This window comes from Pristiophorus japonicus, chromosome 1, assembly GCF_044704955.1.
Source record: "Pristiophorus japonicus isolate sPriJap1 chromosome 1, sPriJap1.hap1, whole genome shotgun sequence".
Classification (NCBI taxonomy): domain Eukaryota; kingdom Metazoa; phylum Chordata; class Chondrichthyes; family Pristiophoridae; genus Pristiophorus; species Pristiophorus japonicus.
Window position 1 is genome coordinate 195,118,346 of NC_091977.1, and position 23,737 is coordinate 195,142,082.

A 23,737-nucleotide genomic window follows, 5' to 3' on the forward strand; every position below is an offset into this window, starting at 1 on the left:
CAAATCTACTTCTGACCACTCTGTTGGAGTGTGTGGGCTACAAGCCAGCTACAGCACCCATTATTAATGTTTATTAAAATCTAGTTACCAAGATGGTACTTTAAAATCCTGCTCGAGATTGCTTCATTTTTTTGTGGACAGTTGGAGAAACCATTACTTTGTTTGAAGCTGATATTGATCTCTATTATGTGATCATCTCTCTTAGTTTCTGCCTCTATGATTAGGAGAAACCAACAAAGCAAACTAAATGATAGAGCAGTTGTGGAATTCAGATCCTTTCATACATTGGATGATGGTGGAGAGAGATGTTATGATAAACTTCCAACTTACCAAAAGTCCTTTCCAATGTACAGATTGAAATTACTCTCATAAACAGCATAAAACTGACTTGCAGCAGCATAGATATAAAACTAAAAAATTTAGTTGTATGATACTAAGTTTAAATCAAAGTATTCAGAATAAATTGTTTGAATATAGTTCACAAGATGTAGGGAATTATTTTGTTTAGAAATGTTGTATGCGGCAAAATAAGATGAGTTACTGTGATAATTCTGTAACTTCAGGTGTGAGTCATGGACGGTCTATTTGCAAGTACATAGTTTTTGTTACTATTTTGTACTATATAGATTCAAGTTAATTGGAATCAGCTATGAATTTCAGTGACATGTATGATATGAGAGTTCTCATTACTTCCTGAGGGTAAAAATCTTTAGATTAACAAAAAAAGATTTAATAACCAAACTTGATTTAAGCTTAAGTATATTGTGAAATGAAAGTTGCATTATGCAGGATTCTTAACAATCCTGTTCACTGTATATGAAAGCATCCTTCAAAACTGGTATGAAAAAAATATGGAAAATGTGAACTTTAGTCATTTTGCCAACTGATATTTTTCTCATTAATTTTATTTTTTGCTTCTCTCAACACCCTCTCTCCCCACTCCCGCACTGCCCTCCATAACAGTATCGCCCCCAGCAAGACCCACCACCCCTCTTAATACAAGTATGATTGTGCCACCACCACGTCCTGCATCCAGACCAAAGCTTTCGGCGGGAAAACTGGGTGGAATTAATGAAATAGTAAGGTCCTTTTTTTTAATACTATAAATCATTCTAGCATAAAATGTTATTGCTGGTATCATTACTCTTGTAGAAAGTATTTTTATATGGAAAAAAAATCAAAATGTTTTCATGTTACTGTAGATTACTTACTATTAACTCTTGAGTACTGATACAGATACCAGACTATAACTTTTCTGTCCTGTTATATTTTGCAAATATTTGTAAAGAGGATAAATAATTGCAAAATCAAAATGGTTCTATACATTATTATTTTTTCCTCATTCAACCTCCACATGCAATTGAATGGAAGAATAACAACAGGCAGACAGACCTCCTGTCCCTCTCTCCTGCAGCAGCTGGTGCTGCTCTGTCTGGCATCATGTCCTCCTCCCATTCCTCCTGCAGACCAAGGGGACCCAAAGCAGGATGCCCATGACTAAGCACTCCCTTTCTCCTGGTGACTCCTATAAGGTGTCCAATAAGATAGAGCAGCACACCAGTCAATCTTTTTAGGTGAAGTTCTCAATGAATTTCCAGAATATATGTTGATAAGATTGTTGGGCAGTTGTGACAGAGTCCCAGAAAGTTTCCCGATGTGTTTCAAATGTCCTCTTCAAACCTTCAGCAGCAATTGAACAGTAAAAGGTGATACCTTTTAAGTAGCATTTTAAATCCTCAGCAACAACTTGTTTACCCCCAATCAGAGAGAAAACAGGGAATTATAGACCGGTTAGCCTGACATCGGTGGTGGGGAAAATACTGGAATCAATTATTAAAGATGTAATAGCAGCTCATCTGGAAAGCAGTGACAGGATCGGTCCAAGTCAGCATGGATTGACAAATCTTCTAGAATTTTTTGAGGATGTAACTAGTAGAGTGGATAAGGGAGAACCACTGGATGTGGTGTATTTGGACTTTCAAAAGGCTTTTGACAAGGTCCCACACAAGAGATTAGTGTGCAAAATTAAGGCACATAGGATTGGGGGTAATGTATTGACGTGGCTAGAGAACTGGTTGGCAGATAGGAAGCAAAGAGTGGGAATAAACAGGCCCTTTTCAAAATAGCATGCAGTGACTAGTGGGGTGCCGCAGGGTTCAGTGCTGGGACCCCAGCTATTTACAATATACATTAATGATTTAGACAAAGGAATTGAATCTAATATCTCCAAGTTTGCAGATGACGCTAAGCTGGGTGGCGGTGCGAGCTGCGAGAAGGATGCTAAGAGGCTGCAGGGGGACTTGGACAGGTTAGGTGAATAGGCAAATGCTTGGCAGATGAAGTAAAATGTGGATAAATGTGAGGTTATCCACTCTGGTGGCAAAAACAGGAAGGCAGATTATTATCTGAATGGTGACAGATTAGTAAAAGGGGAGGTGCAACGAGACCTGGGTGTCATGGTACATCAGTCATTGAAGGTAGGCATGCAGGTACAGCAGGCAGTAAAGAAAGCAAATGGCATGCTGGCCTTCATAGTGAAGGGATTTGAGTATAGGAGCAGGGAGGTCCTACTGCAGTTGTACAGAGCCTTGGTGAGATCACATCTTGAGTATTATGTGTAGTGTTAGTCTCCTACTCTGAGGAAGGACGTGCTTGCTATTGAGAGAGGGCAGTGAAGGTTCATCAGACTGATTCCCGGGATGGCAGGACTGACATATGAGGAGAGACTGGAAACTTATGAACTTATAATCATAGAAACATAGAGACATAGAAACTTATAAAATTCTGATGGGACTCGACAGGTTAGATGCAGGAAGAATGTTCCCGATGTTGGGGAAGTCCAGAACCAGGGGTCACAGTCTAAAGATAAGGGGTAAGCCATATAGGACCAAGATTAGGAGAAACCTTTGCACCCAGAGAGTTGTGAACCTGTGGAATTCTCTGCCACAGAAAATTGTTGAGTCCAGTTTGTTGGACATATTCAAAAGGGAGTTAGATGTGGCCCTTACGGCTAAAGGGATCAGGGAGTATGGAGAGAAGGCAGGGATGGGGTACTGAGGTTGCATGATCAGCCATGATCATATTGAATGGCGGTGCAGGCTCGAAGGGCCGAATGGCTTGCTCCTGCACCTATTTTCTATGTTTCTAAGATGGCATCTTGTGCTAAACGCGGGATAAACTGGTGTTTCAGCTGAAGTCCCCATCTTATCCACCTTGGAGGCTCTTTAGCGCCTGAAGGAGCAGTCTAAAATTGACCCTCTTAAGATATTATTACTGATCATCCAAATTCGATAGGATGGGGAAAAACACTGGGACACTTAAAAATTTGGTGCCATATTGATCATGCGTCCTCCCCCTACTACTGCTATAAACAGGGCATATTTTTAGAAGTGTAGCTTGTTTTTAAAATTATTTTGTTGGTAGCATTTCATTCTATTGGCACAGCAGAAAAAATAATCTTAATCCTATTTTTCTTTTACATGTATGGGTTAATCAGTTTTTTTTTGCAAGTTCTGTAAAAGGAAAACATGCATTCAAAAATTGAGGGAATGCACATTTTTAAATTACCGGTATGGCTGCTTCTCCTGGAGGGTTCCTATGACGATAAATAATCTAAAGGTATCCAGGAGCACGAATACTGAAAAGGAATTAAAGATTGATAAATCTAAAGTTGTCAGAGAGACACCATCAGTATCGGAACATGAAAGCAAATTTTGGTGGAAGAACAGTTAAACTGTAAGAGAGCTCCACCCTGTAAAGGTGCAGGAATGGCATGTAGGTGCAGTGCTCAGGTAAACAAAACAGAATATGAACAAACTTAATTTTTTTTTCCTAAAATGCACCACAGACGGTAAGAAATTTTAACAGAACAGCATGGTTTTATGAAAGGGAAATCATGTTTGACAAATTTGCTGGAGTTCTTTGAGGATGTAATGAGCAGGGTGGATAAGGGGGAACCAGTGGACGTGGTGTCTTTGGATTTCCAGAAGGCATTTGATAAGGTGCCACATAAAAAGTTACTGCACAAGATAAAAGTTCATGAGGTTGGGGGTAATATATCAGCATGGCTAGAGATTGGCGAACTAACAGAAAACAGAGAGTCGGGATAAATGCGTCATTTTCCGGTTGGCAAACAGTAACTAGTGGGGTGCCGCAGGGATCGGTGCTGGGGCCTTAACTATTTACAATCTATATTAATGACTTGGATGAAGGGACCGAGTGTAATGTAACCAAGTTTGCTGATAATACACAGATGGGTGGGAAAGCAAATTGTGAGGAGGACATAATAAATCTGCAAAGGGATATAGACAGGCTAAGTGAGTGGGCAAAAATTGGCAGATGAAGTATAACGTGGGAAAATGTGAGGTTATCCACTTTGGCAGAAAAAATAGAAAAGCAAATAATTTAAATGGAGAAAAATTGCAAAGTGCTGTACAGAGTGATCTGGGGGTCCTTGTGCATGAAACACAAAAAGTTAGTATGCAGGTACAGCAAGTAATCAGGAAGGCAAATGGAATGTTGGCCTTTATTGCAAGGGGATAGAGTATAAAAGCAGAGAAGTCCTGCTACAACTGTACAGGGCATTAGTGAGGCCACACCTAGAGTACTGCGTACAGTTTTGGTCTCCGTATTTAAGGAAGGATATACTTGCGTTGGAGGCTGTTCAGAGAAGGTTCACTAGGTTGATTCTGGAGATGAGGGGGTTGACTTATGAGTAGGTTGGGCCTATACTCATTGGAGTTCAGAAGAATGAGAGGTGATCTTGCCGAAACATTATAGGGCTAGACTTTCCACTTCACATCACCCATCTATGGCCCATATATTGCCTAAAACGGACCTCTATCGCCCATTTTGAGGAAAAAATGGAAACTAGGCCAGAAATAGCGCCGGAAAAATAAGCGCCCAAGCTTCAGCTCACTTAGCCAAGCTGATCGCCCACACAAGGCCCATCCCAACTTTCGGCACATCGCCATCACAAGGCCGGGCTGATTTAAGGCTGAAAACATCGCTGTGAAATAGTTGCTTTTCCCGGGCTTTACAGAAGGAAATGGCACTACGCGTGCCATTTTGAAGATCGGAGGAAGGGGGGAGGCAGCCAAAAAATCGTGCTCAAATGGTTGTGAGCGATTTATGGGTCCTGTATAGATAGATCTAATCAGATTTTTAATTATATTTAATTTTACTAATAGTAGCCTAGTGGATTAGGCATTTTTTTAGTGAAATTAATTATTTAAAGTGAAGGGGGCCTAGTATTAGACTGGGGCTGAAATAGATGGAGTAGTTTAATAGATTCACATTCTTTAGTGAAAAGTTCATTTATAGCAATTGAAAATAATTATTGATAGTGATGGGGCCTATGCTTTCTGTGCCATTACTCGTAACTGCTCACAAGCTGGTTTCTGAAAGGATCAATTGAAGAGGTGGCAGAGAAATGCATAGACAGAGACAGAGGAGGTGAGCGTACAGCCAACGAAGGTACAAAGAAACGCAATCTTACCTCAACTTGTCTGAAAATGCGTGTCTAAGGAGGCTGCGCTTCCGGAAGGAGGTCATTGATGAGATTTGCCAGCTCATCAAGGGGGATCTTCAGCCTTCCAGCACCATCAGAACCGCACTGTCTGTTGAGGTGACTGTAACTGCAGCCCTAGCCTTCTACGCTTCGGGATCTTTTCAGGCTTCAGCTGGCGACATCTGTCGTCTCTCTCAGCACGTCACACACTGCTGTATTCGGCAGGTGACTGAAGCCCTTTACGCTCGCAGGATGGACTTTATAAGCTTCCCTATGACCAGAGAAGCACAGACCGAGAGGGCTTTGGGTTTTTCCAGAATAGCAGATTTCCCCAAGGTGCAGGGAGCAATAGACGGCACGCATATCGCCCTGAAAGCCCCCTTAAAGAACGCGGAGGTGTTTCGTAACAGAAAGGGATTCCATTCCCTAAATGTGTAGCTTGTTATCAACCACAAACAAATAATCATGACAGTAAATGCTACATTTCCTGGCAGCATCCATAATGCGCACATCCTACGTGAGAGTGCTGTCCCTGACCTGTTTGCCAATCAACCAGGTTGGATGCTGGGGGTTAAGGGATATGACCTTGCCAGTTGGCTGATGACCCCACTGCATAATCCCTTCACTGAAGCAGAGAATTGTTACAATGAAAGCCACATAGCGACACGCAACATCGTCGAAAAGACAATTGGAGTCCGAAAGCAGCACTTCAGATGCCTGGACCATTCTGGTGGCAGTCCACCAGTACCACCCTGACCAGGTCGCTGAGTTTATTGTGCTGTGTTGCATGCTGCATAAACTACTATAAGGAGAGGACAACTAATGCCAGACGGGGCTGCAGGTCCACCTCCAGATGGAGGGGAGATGGAAGAGCCAGCTGGCAAGGAGCAAGAGGAAGAGGAGGCTGGTGAGGACCTCGGGGAGGATCAGCCTGGCGATGTAGCCATGGTCCTATCCACTTTTTCCCCCCCCACCCCCCCTCCGCCGCAAAAGAACAGTACTTCGTGGGGAGTTACGCAGCTGCAAAGCTGTTGCGTCAGCAGCTGATAAAGGAATGCTTTGCATGAGCTTATATTGGGGATCGTCACATTTACATTTAGATTAACAATTACGTTTATACAAAAGTTGCATTTGGTTGAGTTACGTTTTAGCCTTGCCTGCACTGGCCTGTCCTTAGTAGTGCAGCATTTATTTGCATTAATGCTTAGCTTAAGTAATGTTATTGCAAGAGAATAAAGATGTTAAATTATTCAAAATGCCTAAGTTAACTAACCTTATCAGAGAATGCACAACAATTGTTAAAATCATAAATAAAATTTATTGCAAACAGAATTCTTTTCACACATCCTCTTCTCCACCCCCACCCCCATCTATGAATGAACATTTTAAACAATCTAACATACAATGAACAATGATCTCTTCTCTCTGACTCTGTCTTCCTCCACACACTGTATGCTCTTTCTCTCTCTCTCTCTCTCTCTCTCTCTCTCTGCCCCTCCCTTGACTTCTGCGCATGTGTGGTTGACCACTGACCTCCCACACATGCCCAGAAGCCCGTTGCTAGGGAAGCTTTTTGAATTCCGCTTTCGGAGGGCGAACACGACTTCGCCGAAAATCACATCACCCATTCCACATCGCTGGAACAAGGCCCAATTTTTGGGTCGATGGCCCACTAGTGGAAAGTCTAGCCCATAAGATAATGAGGGGCCTCGAAAAGGTGGATGCAGAGAGGATATTTCCACTCATAGGGGACATTGTCTCAGAATAAGGGGCCGCCCATTTAAAACTGAGATGAGGAGGATCTCTCAGAGAGTTGTGGGTCTATGGAATTCTCTGCCCCAGAGAGCTATGGAGGCTAGGTCATTGAATATATTTAAGGCAGAGACAGACAGATTTTTGAGTGATACGGAAATAAAGGGTTATGGGGAGCGGGCAGGGAAGTGGAGCTGAGTCCATGATCAGATCAGCCATGATCTTATTAAATGGCGGAGCAGGCTCGAGGGGCCAAATGGCTTACTCCTGCTCCTAGTTCTTATGTTCTTATGTACATCGAATAAAATTGATAACGGGAGAGGAGCTAAGCTGTAAGAGAGCATCTGTATGCAACAGCTGATGAGGGGTCCACCGAGGCAAGTCAGTATTAAAAATGATACCTAATAGAAACAAAAATCAAAAAGGACATCCGAGAGAATACAGCACAACTTGGATATTGATGTTATTTGTAGATTGCAGAGAAACTGCCATTGTAAGGGATTCTTTGCTTTAGAAAGTAGATAATCACATGCATGAAAAAGATGAGACACATAGGATGGCAAGCTCACTACCTCGAACTAGGGTAGTACATATGCAGATAAAGTTAGTTGGGGTACTGAAGGGGTCAGGACTAGGCCCTGTGGTGGTAGTCTACATGGGAGGTTAACAAGATAGGAAAAATTAATATATGGGCCTTATTAGGCACATAAACAAGAATTGCCTCATTTGGTGTACACCTCCAGTGTTTGGTGAGAATTCACCAATAAAGTTAAAGATGTAACTGTATGGCTGACAACCTTGTATCAAAATATCATCAGTAATGCTACTTTTATAAACTGGGAACATTTTAAGAATATTAAGGGGGAGACATGCTGCACCTATGAAACAGGTGCAAAGACACTTTTAATGGACATTGAAGCAGCAATTGAAAATTATTTAAACTAGATTGTGTGTTGGGGTAGAGAGATAACCAGTTCCCAGAAGTAAATAAATCTAGGATAGAAGGTAATCAGTGGGCGGATATGGACATAGTAACCCAGAGATGCATGCATGTACCAAAGCTCAAAGAAGCAGATAATGGAAGACATGAAAGAAGATAAATCTACATTAAGATGCTTGTAAATGAAAGCTAGGTGTATTGGAAGTAAAATGGTGGAACTGGAGGCTAGTGTGGCAGTAGGAACTATGATGTGGGAATATCAGAAACATAGCTAAATCCAGAGGATGGAAATTCATTTAACATTCAACAGTATAGACTCGAGAAAAGAAAGAAAAGGAGGTGTGGGAGGTAAATAAAGTAAATCCTGTGGGCGGACTAAATTCAACGGAATTATGGAAGAATTAAAACATTAGAGAATAATGCTGGACGTGCAAGACAAATACATATCTAAGATTCGCAAATGCAGACTAAACAAGTGTGTCCCTAATTGGATTCACAGACAAATTAAAAGTGAAGTGAAGAGGAAAGATAACCTCTACGAACCTTGTTAAGGAAGAGGGAATAGGGTTCACTGGGATGAAAAGAGCATCATGCAGAAACATATTTAAAAAATTGGATCAAATGGGATAAAGGAGACATATAAACAAGCATAACTGCAGAGGAAAACTATAACTGTAAAAATCCTTTCAGTACCACAGTAGTAAAAGGACTGTTGGCGAGAAGAGGTGAGAACATTAAAAGATGCAAATAGGCTTCAAACCGAGGATGAGTACAAGATGATAAATATCCTGAATCATTACTTTCTCAAAGTATTCACAAGAGAAGACATGAACAACATGCTCTCCAAAAAGGAGTACCACAGAAATTACATGAAGGATAGAAAACAACGGTTACTGATTAGAAGAGTCGTGTCAGAGTGGTGGGAAAGCATTGAGCGCAGTGCCCCAGTGATCAGGGACCACTAATGTTTCTAATTTACATCAATAGTTTGAATTCAGAAAATGGATGCTGAGCCAAAGAAGGAGATATTAGGTGGGATGACTAAAACCTCGGTTAAGGAGGTATATTTTAAGGAGGTTGTTGAAGGAGGAGAGGGTGGTGGGAGATTTAGTGAGGAAATTAGAGGATATGGCTCGATGACTGAATTTACAGCCACCAATAGTGGGATGAAGGGAGTGAGCACACAAAAGGCCAGAGCTAAGGGACCACAGAACATAAGAGGAGATTGCATAGATAGGGAAGGGTGATGCCATGAAGATAGTTAAACACACGAATGGGAATTTTAAATTTGAGCCATTGGAAAAAACACACACAAGGATGATGGGTCAGTGGGACTTAGTGTTGGCCAAGATACGGAAAACAGAGTTTTGGATGTGCTAAAGATAATAGAGGATGGGAGACCAGCCAGGAGATCATTGGAATGGTAGAGTCTGAGAGTTACAAAGACTCGGATTTCAACAGCAGATGATCTGAGGCAGGTGTAAAGGTGCAATATTACCGAAGTGGAAATAGGTGGTTTTTCTGATGGAAAGGATATAGAGTTTGGGCTGCAAAGTCTAGTTCTGTCTGAGACAATGGCCGAGGAGGGGAGTGAAATCGGTGGTGATGGTACGGAGTTTGTGATGGAGGGTGAAAATAATAGCTTTGGCCTTTCTATTTTTAACTGGAGGAAATTGCGGCTTGTGCAAGACTGGATGTTGGACAAGCAGTCTGACAACCGAGAGGCAATGTAGGAATCAAGAGAGTTGGTGGAGAGGTACATTCTCAGCATATGTTGAGAATGGCGCATCTTCTGTAGGTCATTTCTCATTCCTCCTCAAGTAACAGAAATGTGTTTTAAAATCATAATTTAAAAAAAAAATGACTTTTGAATTGTAATGACTGTAATGTTATAATGGCATAAAAAATGAATTAATGGATTATCCCCCACTGTAAATAACCTGCTGATACTCACTGACTTGGTTCCCATCTGACGATCAGCCACTTTGATGATGGTCTGGAGGGCTGTCAACACAATGTGAAACCATAGACTAAAGTGATTAAGCAGCTTCAGAAAAGGAAAGAAAATAGTTTGCGGGGGATGCTGAAAGAGAAGAGAGAATAATGGTTCAGCACATCAAGGTCATCTGTATTTAGTTACATATTCTGACCTGTATCATCTGATTTCATCTCCCATCTTGGAGCCAATCGCCTGTACTGCCTGTTGAAATGAGAATCCCTAAATTTATTTTTTGGATGTGTCTACTGAGTGTACAGTTACTGTGACAGGTGTTCGTCTGTTGCCATCTGTTCCATAAATTATATCACTTCATTCTAAAGGAAAACACAAGGCACAAGTGTAACTCTACATAATATTTGATGTATCTTTATAATGTGCAAATAAATTTAGGTTCAACAATATAATATATTTTTTACTCTAATTTAAATTTCAGATTGTCCTTTTTTATCCTATATGAAATTAAGAAAATTAAATTCTTATGATTTTTGTTTTTCATTAAATTTTTAATTTAGCTGGTTTTCTTTCATGGTCGGTTTTCATCTTTATACACAATTACTCAGTTTAGTTTAAAATATACTACAACTTTGCCATCTGGTGTTGAAGTTAGAGTTAGTAACCTTATTAATGTACTGTGCAATGATTTCTATTTAGCTACAAACTTCTATATGAGAAAACTGTTAATGTTTTTATTTTTCAGTCCAGATCATTCAGTCCTACATCAACGTCGTCTACCAGTCCACCTCCTGTAGCCCCACTGGCACGTGCAGAAAGTACATCCTCAATTGGCTCCTCAGCTTCTTTAAGTACAGCAACAACGCCAACCATTGGTAGGTACATATTAAAAGTTGGGTTTAAATTCTTTTAGCTGTTAGTATAATATAACTCGACAAACAAATTGACCTAATGCATTGATTCTTGTCTTGCTTGCTGTAAACATTAGTAGCAATTGACAGCACAATTTCTGTTAGGAGTGATTTGTTTAAAAATAATAATGACAAAATATATGACCTTAAATACAGTCTTGAATAGCTTTACACAATTAGCTTGGTAACTGTTCATTTTCTGGATCTATTCATAGCCATCAAAACTAGTATTTTGATTGCATTGAAGAAAAGCTGCCTACAAATAAGTTTTCAGTTCCAATAAACCAGTTGGACTCTTGAAAGTTAGTAACAAAATGTGATTTTAAACTACATTGAATAATATTAGAGTCTACATGGCTGAAAAGATACAGTATTCATTAAACAAACAACTGGCTAGGTGCCACTCCACAGGAAAAGGAGGGGTGGTATGGAAGAAAGATGGGAATTTATACCACGGTTATGTCCATACAGGTAGAACCAACATGATAAGCTCGATGTCCAGATGGTGGTGGTGGAAGAAAATGGGTAGAGATATAGAGAACCACTGTAGAAGGTGCCTGACTGCGCAAAATACAACCCAGGAGGAAAGTAAAGGTCAGAATGAGACATCAGCCCCCACAGTAAGGACCTGGGAAAACTTACAGATAGATTTTACTGGACTGTTACCCAGCAATAAGGGGAAGACATACTGCCTAGTTACAATAGACTAGTTTACGAAGTGGGTAGAAGCTTTTTACCCCAACAGTCTTGCTTGACCAAATTCATTGAATTTTTTTTAAGAAGTAAGAAAGAGAGTATAGAAGGGTAATGCAGTTAATGTAATTTATCTAGATTTCCAAAAGGCCTTCAATAAGGTACCAAATAATAGACTAATGAACAAGATCAGTGAATGCGGAGTCAGGGGACAAGTAGCAGAATGGATAGCTGGCTGGCTTCAAGACAGAAAGCAGAGAGTAGGAGTAAAGGGAAGCTATTCAGAGTGGCAGAAGGTGGGTAGTGGTGTTCCACGCAGATCAGTGCTGGGACCACAGTTATTCACAATGTATATTAACAATTTAGACTTTGGAATCAAAAACACAATTTCTTAATTTGCGGATGACACCAAATTGGGGGGTGGATAGTCAATACTGAGGAGGACTGCAACAAATTACAGGAGGACAGCAATAAACTTGCAGGATGGGCATATAATTGGCAAATTAATTTCAACACAGATAAATGTGAAGTATTACATTTTGGTAGGAAGAATAGCGAGGTCACTTATTACTTGGAGGGTGCGAGTCTAGGTGGGGTAGAGGAGCAAAGGGACCTGGGAGTACAAACACACAAATCACCTAAAAGTAATGGCACAGGTTAACAAGGCCATAAAAAAAGCAAACTAAGCACTAGGGTTTGTTTCTAGAAGAATAGAATTGAAAAGTAGTGAAGTTGTGCTAAACTTGTATCGAACCTTGGTTAGACTACACGGAGTACTGCATACAGTTCTGGTCGCCATATTATAAAATGGATATAGAGGCACTGGCGAGGGTGCAGAGAAGGTTTACAAGGAAAGGATGAAAAGAGAAGGCTGAGGGGTGACCGAATAGAAAAATTATGAAAGGCTTTGTTGGAGTAGATACAGAGGGAGTGTTTCCACTTGTGGGGAAAAGCATAACTAGAAGCCATCAATATAAGATAGTCACCAAGAAATCAAATAGGAAATTCAGAAAAAACTTCTTTACCTGGAGAGTGATGAGAATGTGGAACTCGCTACCACAGGGAGTGGTTGAAGTGAGAAGTATTGATGCATTTAAGGGGAGGCTAGACAAGCATATGAGGGGGAAGGGAAAAGAAGGTAATGCTGATAGATTTAGATGAGGAAAGACGGGAGGAGGCTCGAGTGGAGCATAAACGCCGGCATAAACACTTGCGAAGAAACCAGATCAGCGGTGGGAAAACAAAGCCTCAGGATCTACATCCGAGTATTGCATTCAAGGTGTGGCGGGAGATCTTGACGGAGGTGTGGCGAATGTTTTTGTGGCGGAGGAGCAGCAAGAAATCTTGGCGGAGGTGCGGCGAATGAGGCTATGGGGCCCAGAAGATGCGAGGGCCCAGGGGCAGCATGGGCCAGCCCACACTGCGATATGTGTGCGCACTACGTCCGTGCAGCAGAGCAGGTCTCCAGTCGTCCTGATTAACCCTTGCCACTGGATAAAGACCTAGTTCTGTCGAGCCCGTTTGGTGGCTGATGTGCAACGGTCACCACATGTTTAAAAAAAATCCATGCACAGGCATCTTCCACCCCTTCAATTGGAGTTCAGGACTGGAACATCGGGTCCTTCATTGAAACATCTATAAACTCATGTGGAAGCAAATCATCCTCGTTCGAGGGACTGCCTATGATGAAACACTGGATGGATTGGTTGGGCCGAATGGGCTGTTTTTCTGCATATATCCTATATAATCCTATGTATTCGAGTATAGCTTATGTACCCGTACTTAAATTGTTAAACAGTCAAGTGTTTCCCCACTATGTGGATCTATATTATGGCTACAGTACGATATTTAATAAAAGCAAATTAAATGTTGAAAGTACTTGTTAGCAATTGTGTATTTCCTCATAGTAACTTATGTATTTTACAGAAAGACCAAGGCATACAAGCAGTATTTTATCACTTCCACTTTTTAGTTCTTTTAAATTCAGTTTACTTGTGATAATTCATAAAGAATGATCTATTCACTGTTCCATGCATTTTCATGTGTTCATATAGATTACAGATAGAACTTTGAATAAATGAAAACATAAAACTGAATTTTATTCCAGGCTCTTTGAGCTGGGTATATTGTTTCAAGTTTTCAGCTCACCTACTACCTTTTTGAAACACATGCTATTAAATAATAAATCTACTCATCTGTCAGCAAATTTAGTACTGTAACATTAGCCCCATAGAATTAAAATGAAGTCATTTATAAGTTTTAAAAAAATGTACTTGTGCTCACTCTTTCCATTTTCATCCTGTATTTTTATTTTTTAACTACTTTTCTGTCTAACATGCCTTGTTATATCTAATTTGACCCTTTTATTCTTTTTTAAAGAAACAAGGTAAAATACTATAGATACCTTTCTTCAGATGTTTTCAGAGTCCTGTTATCCATTTTGGAGATGGAATCAACTTCCAGATAATTGGCCTTGAATTGGTTACACATCACCTCTGAAAGTTGATATTTCAGCCAGTCGGGTATTGCAAGTCTAAAAGCTGACATACATAGACTTAAACAGGTCAATCTTTGGCACACGTTCGTATGTCAATCTAGAAAAGCGATGATGGAGCAAGCTATGTTGCTGGTGTCTCTGGGACCTCAGTGCTGCTCAGATGAGAGCTCATGTAGTGTGGTGAGGGTTAATACTAACTATCAATATCCAGCATTGGTGGTAAATTGGAACATCCACAACATCCAATGTATTTACCTCTTAAAGAAATGCTGTCTTAATTACTTGGAGGATGGATCAGCAGTCACTAGTAATTTTCATTGCGTAGAGGTCACACAGTATTTTTGCAGCTCGATTGGTACACTTGCATTCTGTGTTTTTTTAATGTCTAATTTTGCATTTGCCAAGCAGTTTTTTGAAGCTATTGGCCCTTTTAAAATTAAGCCCCAACATAGGGATTTTAATTGCTTGATACATGGTTAGAATTCATGTAGCTCATTCAAAATAAACTTGGTAACAATAACAAATTGATAGAACTAAAATGAATAGCACATTTGTAAAGTGCTTCTGAAAGCAAGAGGGAAGTAATTATAACATCTGAGAGTATTTACTAATGCTGAAGCAGTTATAATTCTTCTAAGCAGTGACAATGTATTGGATCCTTGAAAACACTTCCAAATTAGATTTTTTTTAAAATTCTGTCTATACAGTTGCTTTTCTTCATTTATTTTTCCTCAGTCGCTGAGGTTTCTCGTATGAATTTTGCAGTTGGAGGTCGTATGTCTGGTAATTTTTTTTATTTACAAATTATTGTGCTTACTGAGTTTTGCTGTATGGCTTTGCATCACAAGAAGAAAAGAAAAATTTTACAACATTTTGCATACCATGGTTATAATTCTGTGACAGGAAAGTTTATTTAAAAATGAGAATTTTTTATTTGTAACACTGTTACAAATAACGCTTCACATTTTTAACAAGCATTTATAAACTGCTTATAATTCTGTATTGGCATTATTCTGAAATATTAATGGTTGTTGTAGTGAAGTAATGAATATGTAATCTGTAAAATGTCAACTATAAAAATAATTAAGTATTCATTTATAGCAGCTATAACAATATTAGAGGAATTCTAGCCTCAAACAACTTATCTAATATCTGGTATCCATTAGTAAGTATGTTTTTCTCATTTCTTCTGAATAGAAGAAAGAAAACGCCAACCAAATAGATTTTGTCTTTGATTCCTCAAGGACATTCTTTCTTTCTATCTCTGTAATATTTTCCTTAATCAAAACTGCAACCCTCCTCCTGATGATGTTACGGAGGTGGAAATAGGCGGTCTTAGTTATGCTGCGGATATGTGGTCAAGCGAGATGGCGCAAACTCGATGGGCCGAATGGCCTCCTTCTGTGCTGTACTATTCTATGATTTATGTAGCACTTTTCACAACCTCAGGAGATCCCAAATTGTTTCTTAACTAATTAAGTACTTTTGAATTGTGGTCACTCTTGTAATGTAGGGAAATACAACAGGCAATTTGTGCACAGCAAGATCCCATCAACAACAATATGATAAATGGCCAGATAATATGCTTTAATGTTGTGGGTTAAATATTGGCCAGGACATCAGGAGAACCCATCTCTTCTTTGAAAAGTGCCATGGGATCTCTTGCGTCCAAATGAGAAGGAAAACAGGGCCTCAGTTTAACATCTCATCCGAAAGAGCAGGAAAAAATGCTTTCAAAATCTCAAAATTAGTTTCTGTACAAATTGAAACTATTTAATGCTTTGGAGAAACTATCACCAGGTTTTGGCACCAGATGATACACTGTTACTGCTGGACAAAATAATAGGGAAACTAAATGCTAATATAAGGTTTATACAACTGAAAGAGTGTTTAAATGGGTTATTACTTGTAATTAAACAAACTAAGACTTGTGTTATGACCTGAATTCAGCACAGAAAAGGTACTGTTTCAGCAAGCTACATGCGGATGTGATCTAGTAACATACCAATGCAACACTTAATGGCTCTAATCAGTAAATAGAAAACCTCGATCAGGCTTTTAATTTTGATTGCTTCTGTTTTTTTTTAAGCATTACCCACACTAATTGCTATCATACATCCAACTGATGCAAGAGCTTTGCACATGACTTTAGAACTGAATTGTGCATTTGTAAACACTTTTGCCACTATGTACAATCAAACTCGACATATAATTGGAAGAGTGAAGTTTTTTACTTGCACAGATAAAAGTTCACTTATCTGGCATGAATACATTATACAGTGGTGTTAAGCCCAGAATAGATGACCAGAGCCTTTATTGTAGAGAATTTGACTCCAAACTTGGCAAATTACAAATCTCTCTCGTGTTTACAATCCTGTTTCCTTTGGGGTTGGTGAAGCGCTTCATCATAGTCATCCTAGTTGTGTCAGAGGAAAGGGAAACTAACTAGGGAGTGATTTATTTCAATACCATTGAAACCAACTTGCAGATTGACCAATGAATCACTGGTGCTGTTTTTGCAATGTCTATTGGTCATGCCATCCTAACTATGGAAGATGGGCAGCTTTTGGAAAAAAGGAGCAAAATATAAATACAACCTTTCTTAGCTTCAGTCCATATCTCCAAATTTAATTTCATGTTTTAATAAATACATTTTGCCAAACTCCTGTTTGTTTAGTTTGCATTGCTTGTGTTTTTTCTGCAGTGTTGGTGATGGGCTTTGCTAATGTAAGCCCTGGTTTGTTAAGATCATTACTTTAATACTGTGTTCTGATGAGTTTTGAAAATATTATTGAACATGGCCTATTTTGTTTCTGTATCTATTTTTTATATAGAAAACTAGCTTTCAAAGCATGTTGATAAACAACATAGGTTTTAATGGGAAATTTTATACAGACCTCAATTTGCTAACTGACTTTTTAAAACATTTAGCTGCCTAATCTAGATCTTATTCGCTTTCAAAATAATCATTATGGAGAATGAGGAAAATGGTTTTGTTAAAGATAACTTTTATTTAATTCACACTATTTACCTTGTCTTGTCTTTAATTCTTTTGACCTTGATGCTATCTTGCACTGTGATTTGGCCCTTCAATTAGCTTTTGCAATAGAAGTAAATGCATGTATATTGTGGCAAAACTGTTGCTTTAAAAAGTTGATTTGACTAAATGCTGTTTTTTTTTTGCTGGGTGCTGTTCTTTTCAAATACGTGCTAGTCTAAAAGCTTACTAAAATGGGGTTATTAATTGTGCAAAATTACAACTAATAGTAATAATTCTTCAGATTTTGTAGATGGTTACTTTGACTGGAATTATTTATATAATCCTATAAAAACGATCAAACTTCAATGTATAGCATACATTGGGCTTTTAGGACCAACTATGGTAAAAACAGGAATTTCAATTGACATTGGATAAGATTTACATGGCATAAACCTTACATACAAGCATAGTTATAACCCACTGATTAGGTCACAAATTTAATAGTGTATCTGGAGATTGGTGCGCATCTTCAATCTGCATGAAAGCTGTAGCAAAACAGTAACAATATAGAAATGAGCTTTACACTAAAATGAAAATCCTGATATGAATTATAAATGTACTTGGCACTAAGACAATGACGTTGGTATGTCAATAGTTATGTGGTTTTAATGTTCCAAAACTTGACATTTGAGTTTTGCACAATTTAAAAACTAGAGAATTTAGCTTCTCTTTGCATGAGGCCTTTGCTTTAATATCTGCTTACTGTCTTGTGGTCTTTGTCCCTATGTTTGTGTGTTTATTGCATTAGATGGTGACGTGTTCATTGGAAAACTTCCTTCATTTGAGAAACGCAGTGAGACACCTGCAGGTACAGTACTTGATGAAAGCTTTGAACTAGTTTTTAGAGGCGCCAATTCCATTATTGCAAAGTAATATTTTTTTACGAGTTTTCAGTTGTGAACAATTTGAATAAATAACGGCTGTAACAGGCCACATTAACAATAAGCATTCGTACAAGATACAAAGCCTTTAAGGAAATCTTCTTTTGTTCTCTGCTAGCAATAATACTTAATTTTTTGAAGGTAAGTAGAAGGTGCAAACTTGTGTTGCTTTTGTATTTAATTACCTGATGATTTTTACATACAGAATTGTATTCCACCACAATCTGTAACCTCATGGCCCAGCATATCCCTCACTCTATCATTACCATAAAGCCAGGGGACCAATGAAGAGTGTAGAAGAGTATGCCAGGAGCAGCACCAGGCGTACCTAAAAATGAGGTGCCAACCTGGGGAAGCTGCAACACAGGACTACATGCATGCTAAAAAGTGGAAGCAGCATACTCTAGATTATGCTAAGCGATCCCACAACCAACGGATCTGATTAAAGCTCTGTAGTCCTGCCATATGCAGTCGTGAATGGCGGTGGACCATTAAACAACTAGCGGGAGGAGGAAGTTCCATGAATATCCCCATCCTCAATGATGGGGGAGCCCAGCATATGAGTGCAAAAGACAAGGCTGAAGTATTTATAACCATCTTCAACCAGAAGTGCCGAGTGGATGATCCAATTCGGCCTCCTCCTGAGGTCCCCACCATCACAGAAGCCAGTCTTCAGCTAATTCAATTCACTCCACTGGCTGGATTGGATTTGTCCTGCTTTTGTGGACAGGGCATACCTGGGCAGTTTTCTACATTGTCGGATAGATGACAGTGTTGTAGCTGTATCAAGAAACAGCTGAGCGCACTGGTTACAGCAAAGGCAATCGGCCCCAACAACATCCTGGCTGTTGTGCTGAAGACTTGTGCTCCAGAACTAGCTGCACCTCCAGCCAAGCTGTTCCAGTACAGCTGCAACACTGTCATCTATCCGACAATGTGGAAAACTGTCCAGGTATGTCCTGTCCACAAAAAGCAGGAGAAATCCAATCCAGTCAGTAACCACCCCATCAGTCTACTCTCAATCATAAGCAAAGTGATGGAAGGTGTCGTCAACAGTGCTATCAAGCGGCATTTACTCACCAATAACCAGAAGTGTGGGGTAATGCATTTTGGGGAGGGCTAACAAGGAAAGGGAATACACATTAAATGGTAGGACACTGAGAAGTGTAGAGGAACAAAGGAACCTTGGAGTGCAGGCTCACAGATCCCTGAAGGTAGCAGGCCAGGTAGATAAGGTGGTTAAGAAGGCATACGGAATACTTGCCTTTATTAGCCAAGGCATAGAATACAAGAGCAGGGAGGTTATGCTTGAATTGTATAAAACACTAGTTAGGCCACAGCTAGAGGACTGCCTGCAGTTCTGGTCACTACATTACAAGAAAGATGTGAATGCACTAGAGAGAGTACAGAGGAGGTTTACGAGGATGTTGCCTGAACTGGAGAATTTTAGCTATAAGGAAAGATTGTATAGGCTGGGTTTGTTTTCTTTGGAACAGAGAAGGCTGAGGGGAGACCTTATTGAGGTGTATAAAATTATGAGGGGCCTGGATAGAATGGCTAGGAAGGACCTATTTCCCTTAGCAGAGGGGTCAACAACCAGGGGGCATAGATTTAAAGTAATTGATAGGAGGTTTAGAGGAGATATGAGGGGAAATTTCTTCACCTAGAGAGTGGTGGGGGTCTGGAACTCATTGCTTGAAAGGGTAGTAGAGGCAGGAATCCTCACCACATTTTAAAAAGTACTTGGATGTGCACTTGAAATGCCGTGACCTACAGGGCTACGGATCAAGAGCTGGAAAGTGGGATTAGGCTGGATAGCTCTTTGTCAGACGGCGTGGACACGATGGGCCAAAATGGCTTCCTTCCGTGCTGTAAATTTCTGTGGTTGCCTGCTCACCAATGTCAAGTTTGGGTTTTGCTAGGACCACTCAGCTCCAGACCTCATTACAGCATTAGTCCAAACATGGACAAAAGAGCTGAATTCCAGAGATGAGGTGAGAGTGACTGCCCTTGATAAGAAGGCAGCATTTGACTGAGTGCGGCATCAAGGAGCCCTATTAAAACTGAAGTCAATGGAAATCAGGGGGAAAATCTCCACTGGCTGTAATCATACCTAACGCAAAGAAAGATGGTTGTGATGATTGAAGGTCAATCATCACAGCCCCAGGACATCGATGCAGGAGTTCTTCAGGGCAGTGTCCAAAGCCCAACCATCATTAGCTGTTTCATTAATGACCTTCCCTCCATCATAAGGTCAGAAGTGGGGATGTTAGCTAATGACTGCACAGTGTTCAGTGCCATTCGCAACTCTTCAGATAATGAAGCAGCCCGTGCCCACATGCAGCAAGACCTGGATGATATTCAGACTTGGGCTGATAAGTGGCAAGTAGCATTCATGCCACACAAGTGCCGGGCAATGACTATCTCCAACAAGCGAGAGTCTAATCACCGCCCCTTGACATTCAACGGCATTACCATCGACGAATCCCCCACCATCAACATCCTGGGGGTCACCATTGACCAGAAACTTAACTGGACCAGTCACATAAATACTGTGGCAACAAGGGCAGGTCAGAGGCTGGGTTATCTGCGGCAAGTGTCTCACCACCTGACTCCCCAAAACCTTTCCACCATCTGCAAGGCACAAGTTGGGCGTGTGATGGAATACGCTCCACTTGCCTGGATGAGTGCAGCTCCAACAACACTCAATAAGCTTGACACCATGCAGGACAAAGCGGCCCGCTTGATAGGCACCCCATCCACCACCTTAAACATTCACTCCCTCCATCACCGATGTACTGTGGCTGCAGTGTGTACCAACGACAAGATGCACTGCAGCAAGCCGCTAAGGCTTCTTCGGCAGCACCTCCCAAACCCACAGCCTCTACCACCTAGAAAGACAAGGGCAGCAGGCACATGGGAACACCACTACCTCCACATTCCCCTCCAAGTCATACACCATCCTGACTTGGAAGTATATCACTGTTCCTTCATCGTTACTGAGTCAAAATCCTAGAACTCCCTCCCTAACAGCACTGTGGGAGTACCTTCACTAGATGGACTGCAGCGGTTCAAAAAGGCGGCTCACCACCATCTTCTCAAGGGCAATTGGGGATGGGCAATAAATGCTGGCCTTGTCAGCGACGCCCATGAACGAATAAAAAAAAAAATACAAAAAAAAATATTGAAGCGCTCTGGGTTAGTTATGTCGTACTGAATTTTAAAAATTTCACTCGATACGTTCTTGTGAATCCAGCAAGTTCATTTGAGTATTAGGAACTTAGCTTTCTGAAATTTCATTTGACGCAAAACTTGGTCCTTCTACTCAATAATGCTTATTCTTTGGCTGCTCATGCAATGGCCTCCTTACCAACAGGCCACAAATCTGCTGTTTGTGTGTGCTATCTACTTTTGATGAAGGACCAAGAATCTGCAATTATTTGTGTGTTTAAGGCCTGATGCCAGACCCATAATTATCGAAGTGGGGTGTATTACTGGCCAAATGTTGGACCCGAGATAATAAGGTAACAGGATTCTATGCTATGTTTAACACTGTCAGTGATTGTATTTTGTGACAGACTGGGGAGGGGTCTGGAGAGGATGATCATATTTAGGACATCTGGACCCAAGTTCTTTGGACTGTAGTAGTATCCAAATGGCACTTGAATTGTAGGAAGCCTGCTTTTACAGTTGTGGTCATTTCTGAAATAATTTCCGAGTTGCTGATAATTTTCTGTTATTCTGTTAACCGCTAGCAGGGCCTTAGGAGTAGCACAAGGGCAAAACTGGATAGAAACAATGTGATGAAAGATTTACTGTCTAGCTTAATTAGGATCATCTGTTTTCCAGGTTATATTTCTATGCAGCAAGAGATTGGAATAAGTGACAATTTTACTCATTACATATAGTCCTTTTCGTGCTAAATTGAATAATATATTAGTAATGAAAATGTTTAGATATAGAACATTAACATTTGGATATGAATCCAGTATTTATGTAGGAATATTGGGCTCAAAATTGGTCCCTGCCGATTTTTGGTGCACTCACCCGAGGTGCGCCGCTTTTCCACGGCTCGAAGAGTGCCAAAAATCTTCCTCCCGACTTTGGCCGCTGTCCGGCCTCTCCTCGGTGGTGGCATAGCGTGGCCAGTGGATTGGGACATCTGCACATGCACGTTCGAGTGTCCGCGCATGCGCAGTAGCTCCTTGCCCCCAGCGCGTCCTGCAACTTGTGTGAAAGGGACCCGATGCTCGCAGTTGCCGCCCCTATCCCTGGATGAGTGGTCTCCCACATCGGCCTGCTGTGTAAGTAGCTGCTTGTGTTCGTGGTTTAAACTACTGTGATTAAGATGGCCAGGGTCAATGTCAGGAAAAGTAGTGTTAAATAGGTTTTACTTGCTGAGGTTGAGTAGAAAGTTTAATCATCGGTGTTTGGTGAATAAGGGTGCTTTTTGGTCCAATTTTTTCATTTCAGGTTTGGTCGGGCGGGACCTCTTATAATCGTAAAGCAAGAGGCGATGTTTTTGGTAAACAAGCGGAGTTTATGTTTGCCGGGTTCCTTTTATTTTCTTTTAATCTTTCCTTAAAACTTTGTAAGTCTTGGTGTTTTAGGTGCAGGTCCCCTCCGCTTCCTTTTATTTTTTATTTGTTATTGAATGTTTATTACTTTTTGTGCTTTGTTTAGTGCTTTGTACGTCTCGGTGCTTTAGAATGTACTAACCTGCGCCGATTTCTTAACTCCCCGCAAGGGTTTTCTGAAGTGGCCACATACGCTGGCCTAAGTAGATTTGGAGTAACTATTAGCTGGCCAAAGTTGCCTAAATAGCCAAAACTGGCGTCGGTGACTGGGGGAAAAAAAACTAAACTAAAAAAAATCGTAACTAACTCAGTTACTCTGGAGCAAGTTTATTGGGGAAAGTGGGGATTTTTAACTTATGCCAGAAAAACCAAGTTACTCCAAAAAAAACGGAGCAACTCCTGGCCAATTTTGAGCCCATTGTAAGCATTTAACTAAAATTAACTAAATTAATTACTATGTAGCCTTAAAGATTATTTTTGATTTTTGCTAAAAGATAATAGACGAGAAGAAATTAGCCTAGTTTGGCTTTTTTTTTGTTTAATCAAGTTGGTATTCTGGAAGTCACAGGAACATCTTGCAGCAGTTTTTGCACAAATGGATTTAGGTTTTCAATTTTCATTTGCATAATGAAGTTCAGTATTTTGCTCTTGTCTGGCAAAATTCTTTTGCATAGTGTAAATGCATCAACTTTCACAATTCCAGTTGAGAAATTGTGTATATAGAAATAAATGTACAGTGCGAGACTCATTAAGATATGCATGCTTTTAATTATTTTGGTAATTTGTAACTATTAAAATAATAAATCAGTAATGAACACATGCATATGTATCAAATTATGCTGATTGTTGTTTCCAATTTTAACCTGAACAGTTGTTTAATTTGGTTTTAGTTGCAAGTTGGAGGGGATTTTTCAGAGAACAAGTCACAATTTTGTAGCATATTATGTATTGCAGTTCTGTCTCAATTTGCACAGCAACAATTGAAT

The 23,737-nt window shown here is 40.2% G+C and overlaps 1 protein-coding gene across 1 annotated transcript in view; it reads left to right on the forward strand.

The window, feature by feature from the left end:
* The window catches only part of fcho2 (FCH and mu domain containing endocytic adaptor 2), a 263,593-nt gene that overhangs the window by 210,818 nt on the left and 29,038 nt on the right, over window positions 1–23,737 (forward strand). The window contains exons 19-20 of the mRNA XM_070885934.1: window positions 964–1,079; window positions 10,898–11,027. Of these exons, the coding sequence (XP_070742035.1) occupies window positions 964–1,079; window positions 10,898–11,027 (246 nt within the window). The remainder of the gene's footprint in view (window positions 1–963; window positions 1,080–10,897; window positions 11,028–23,737) is intronic.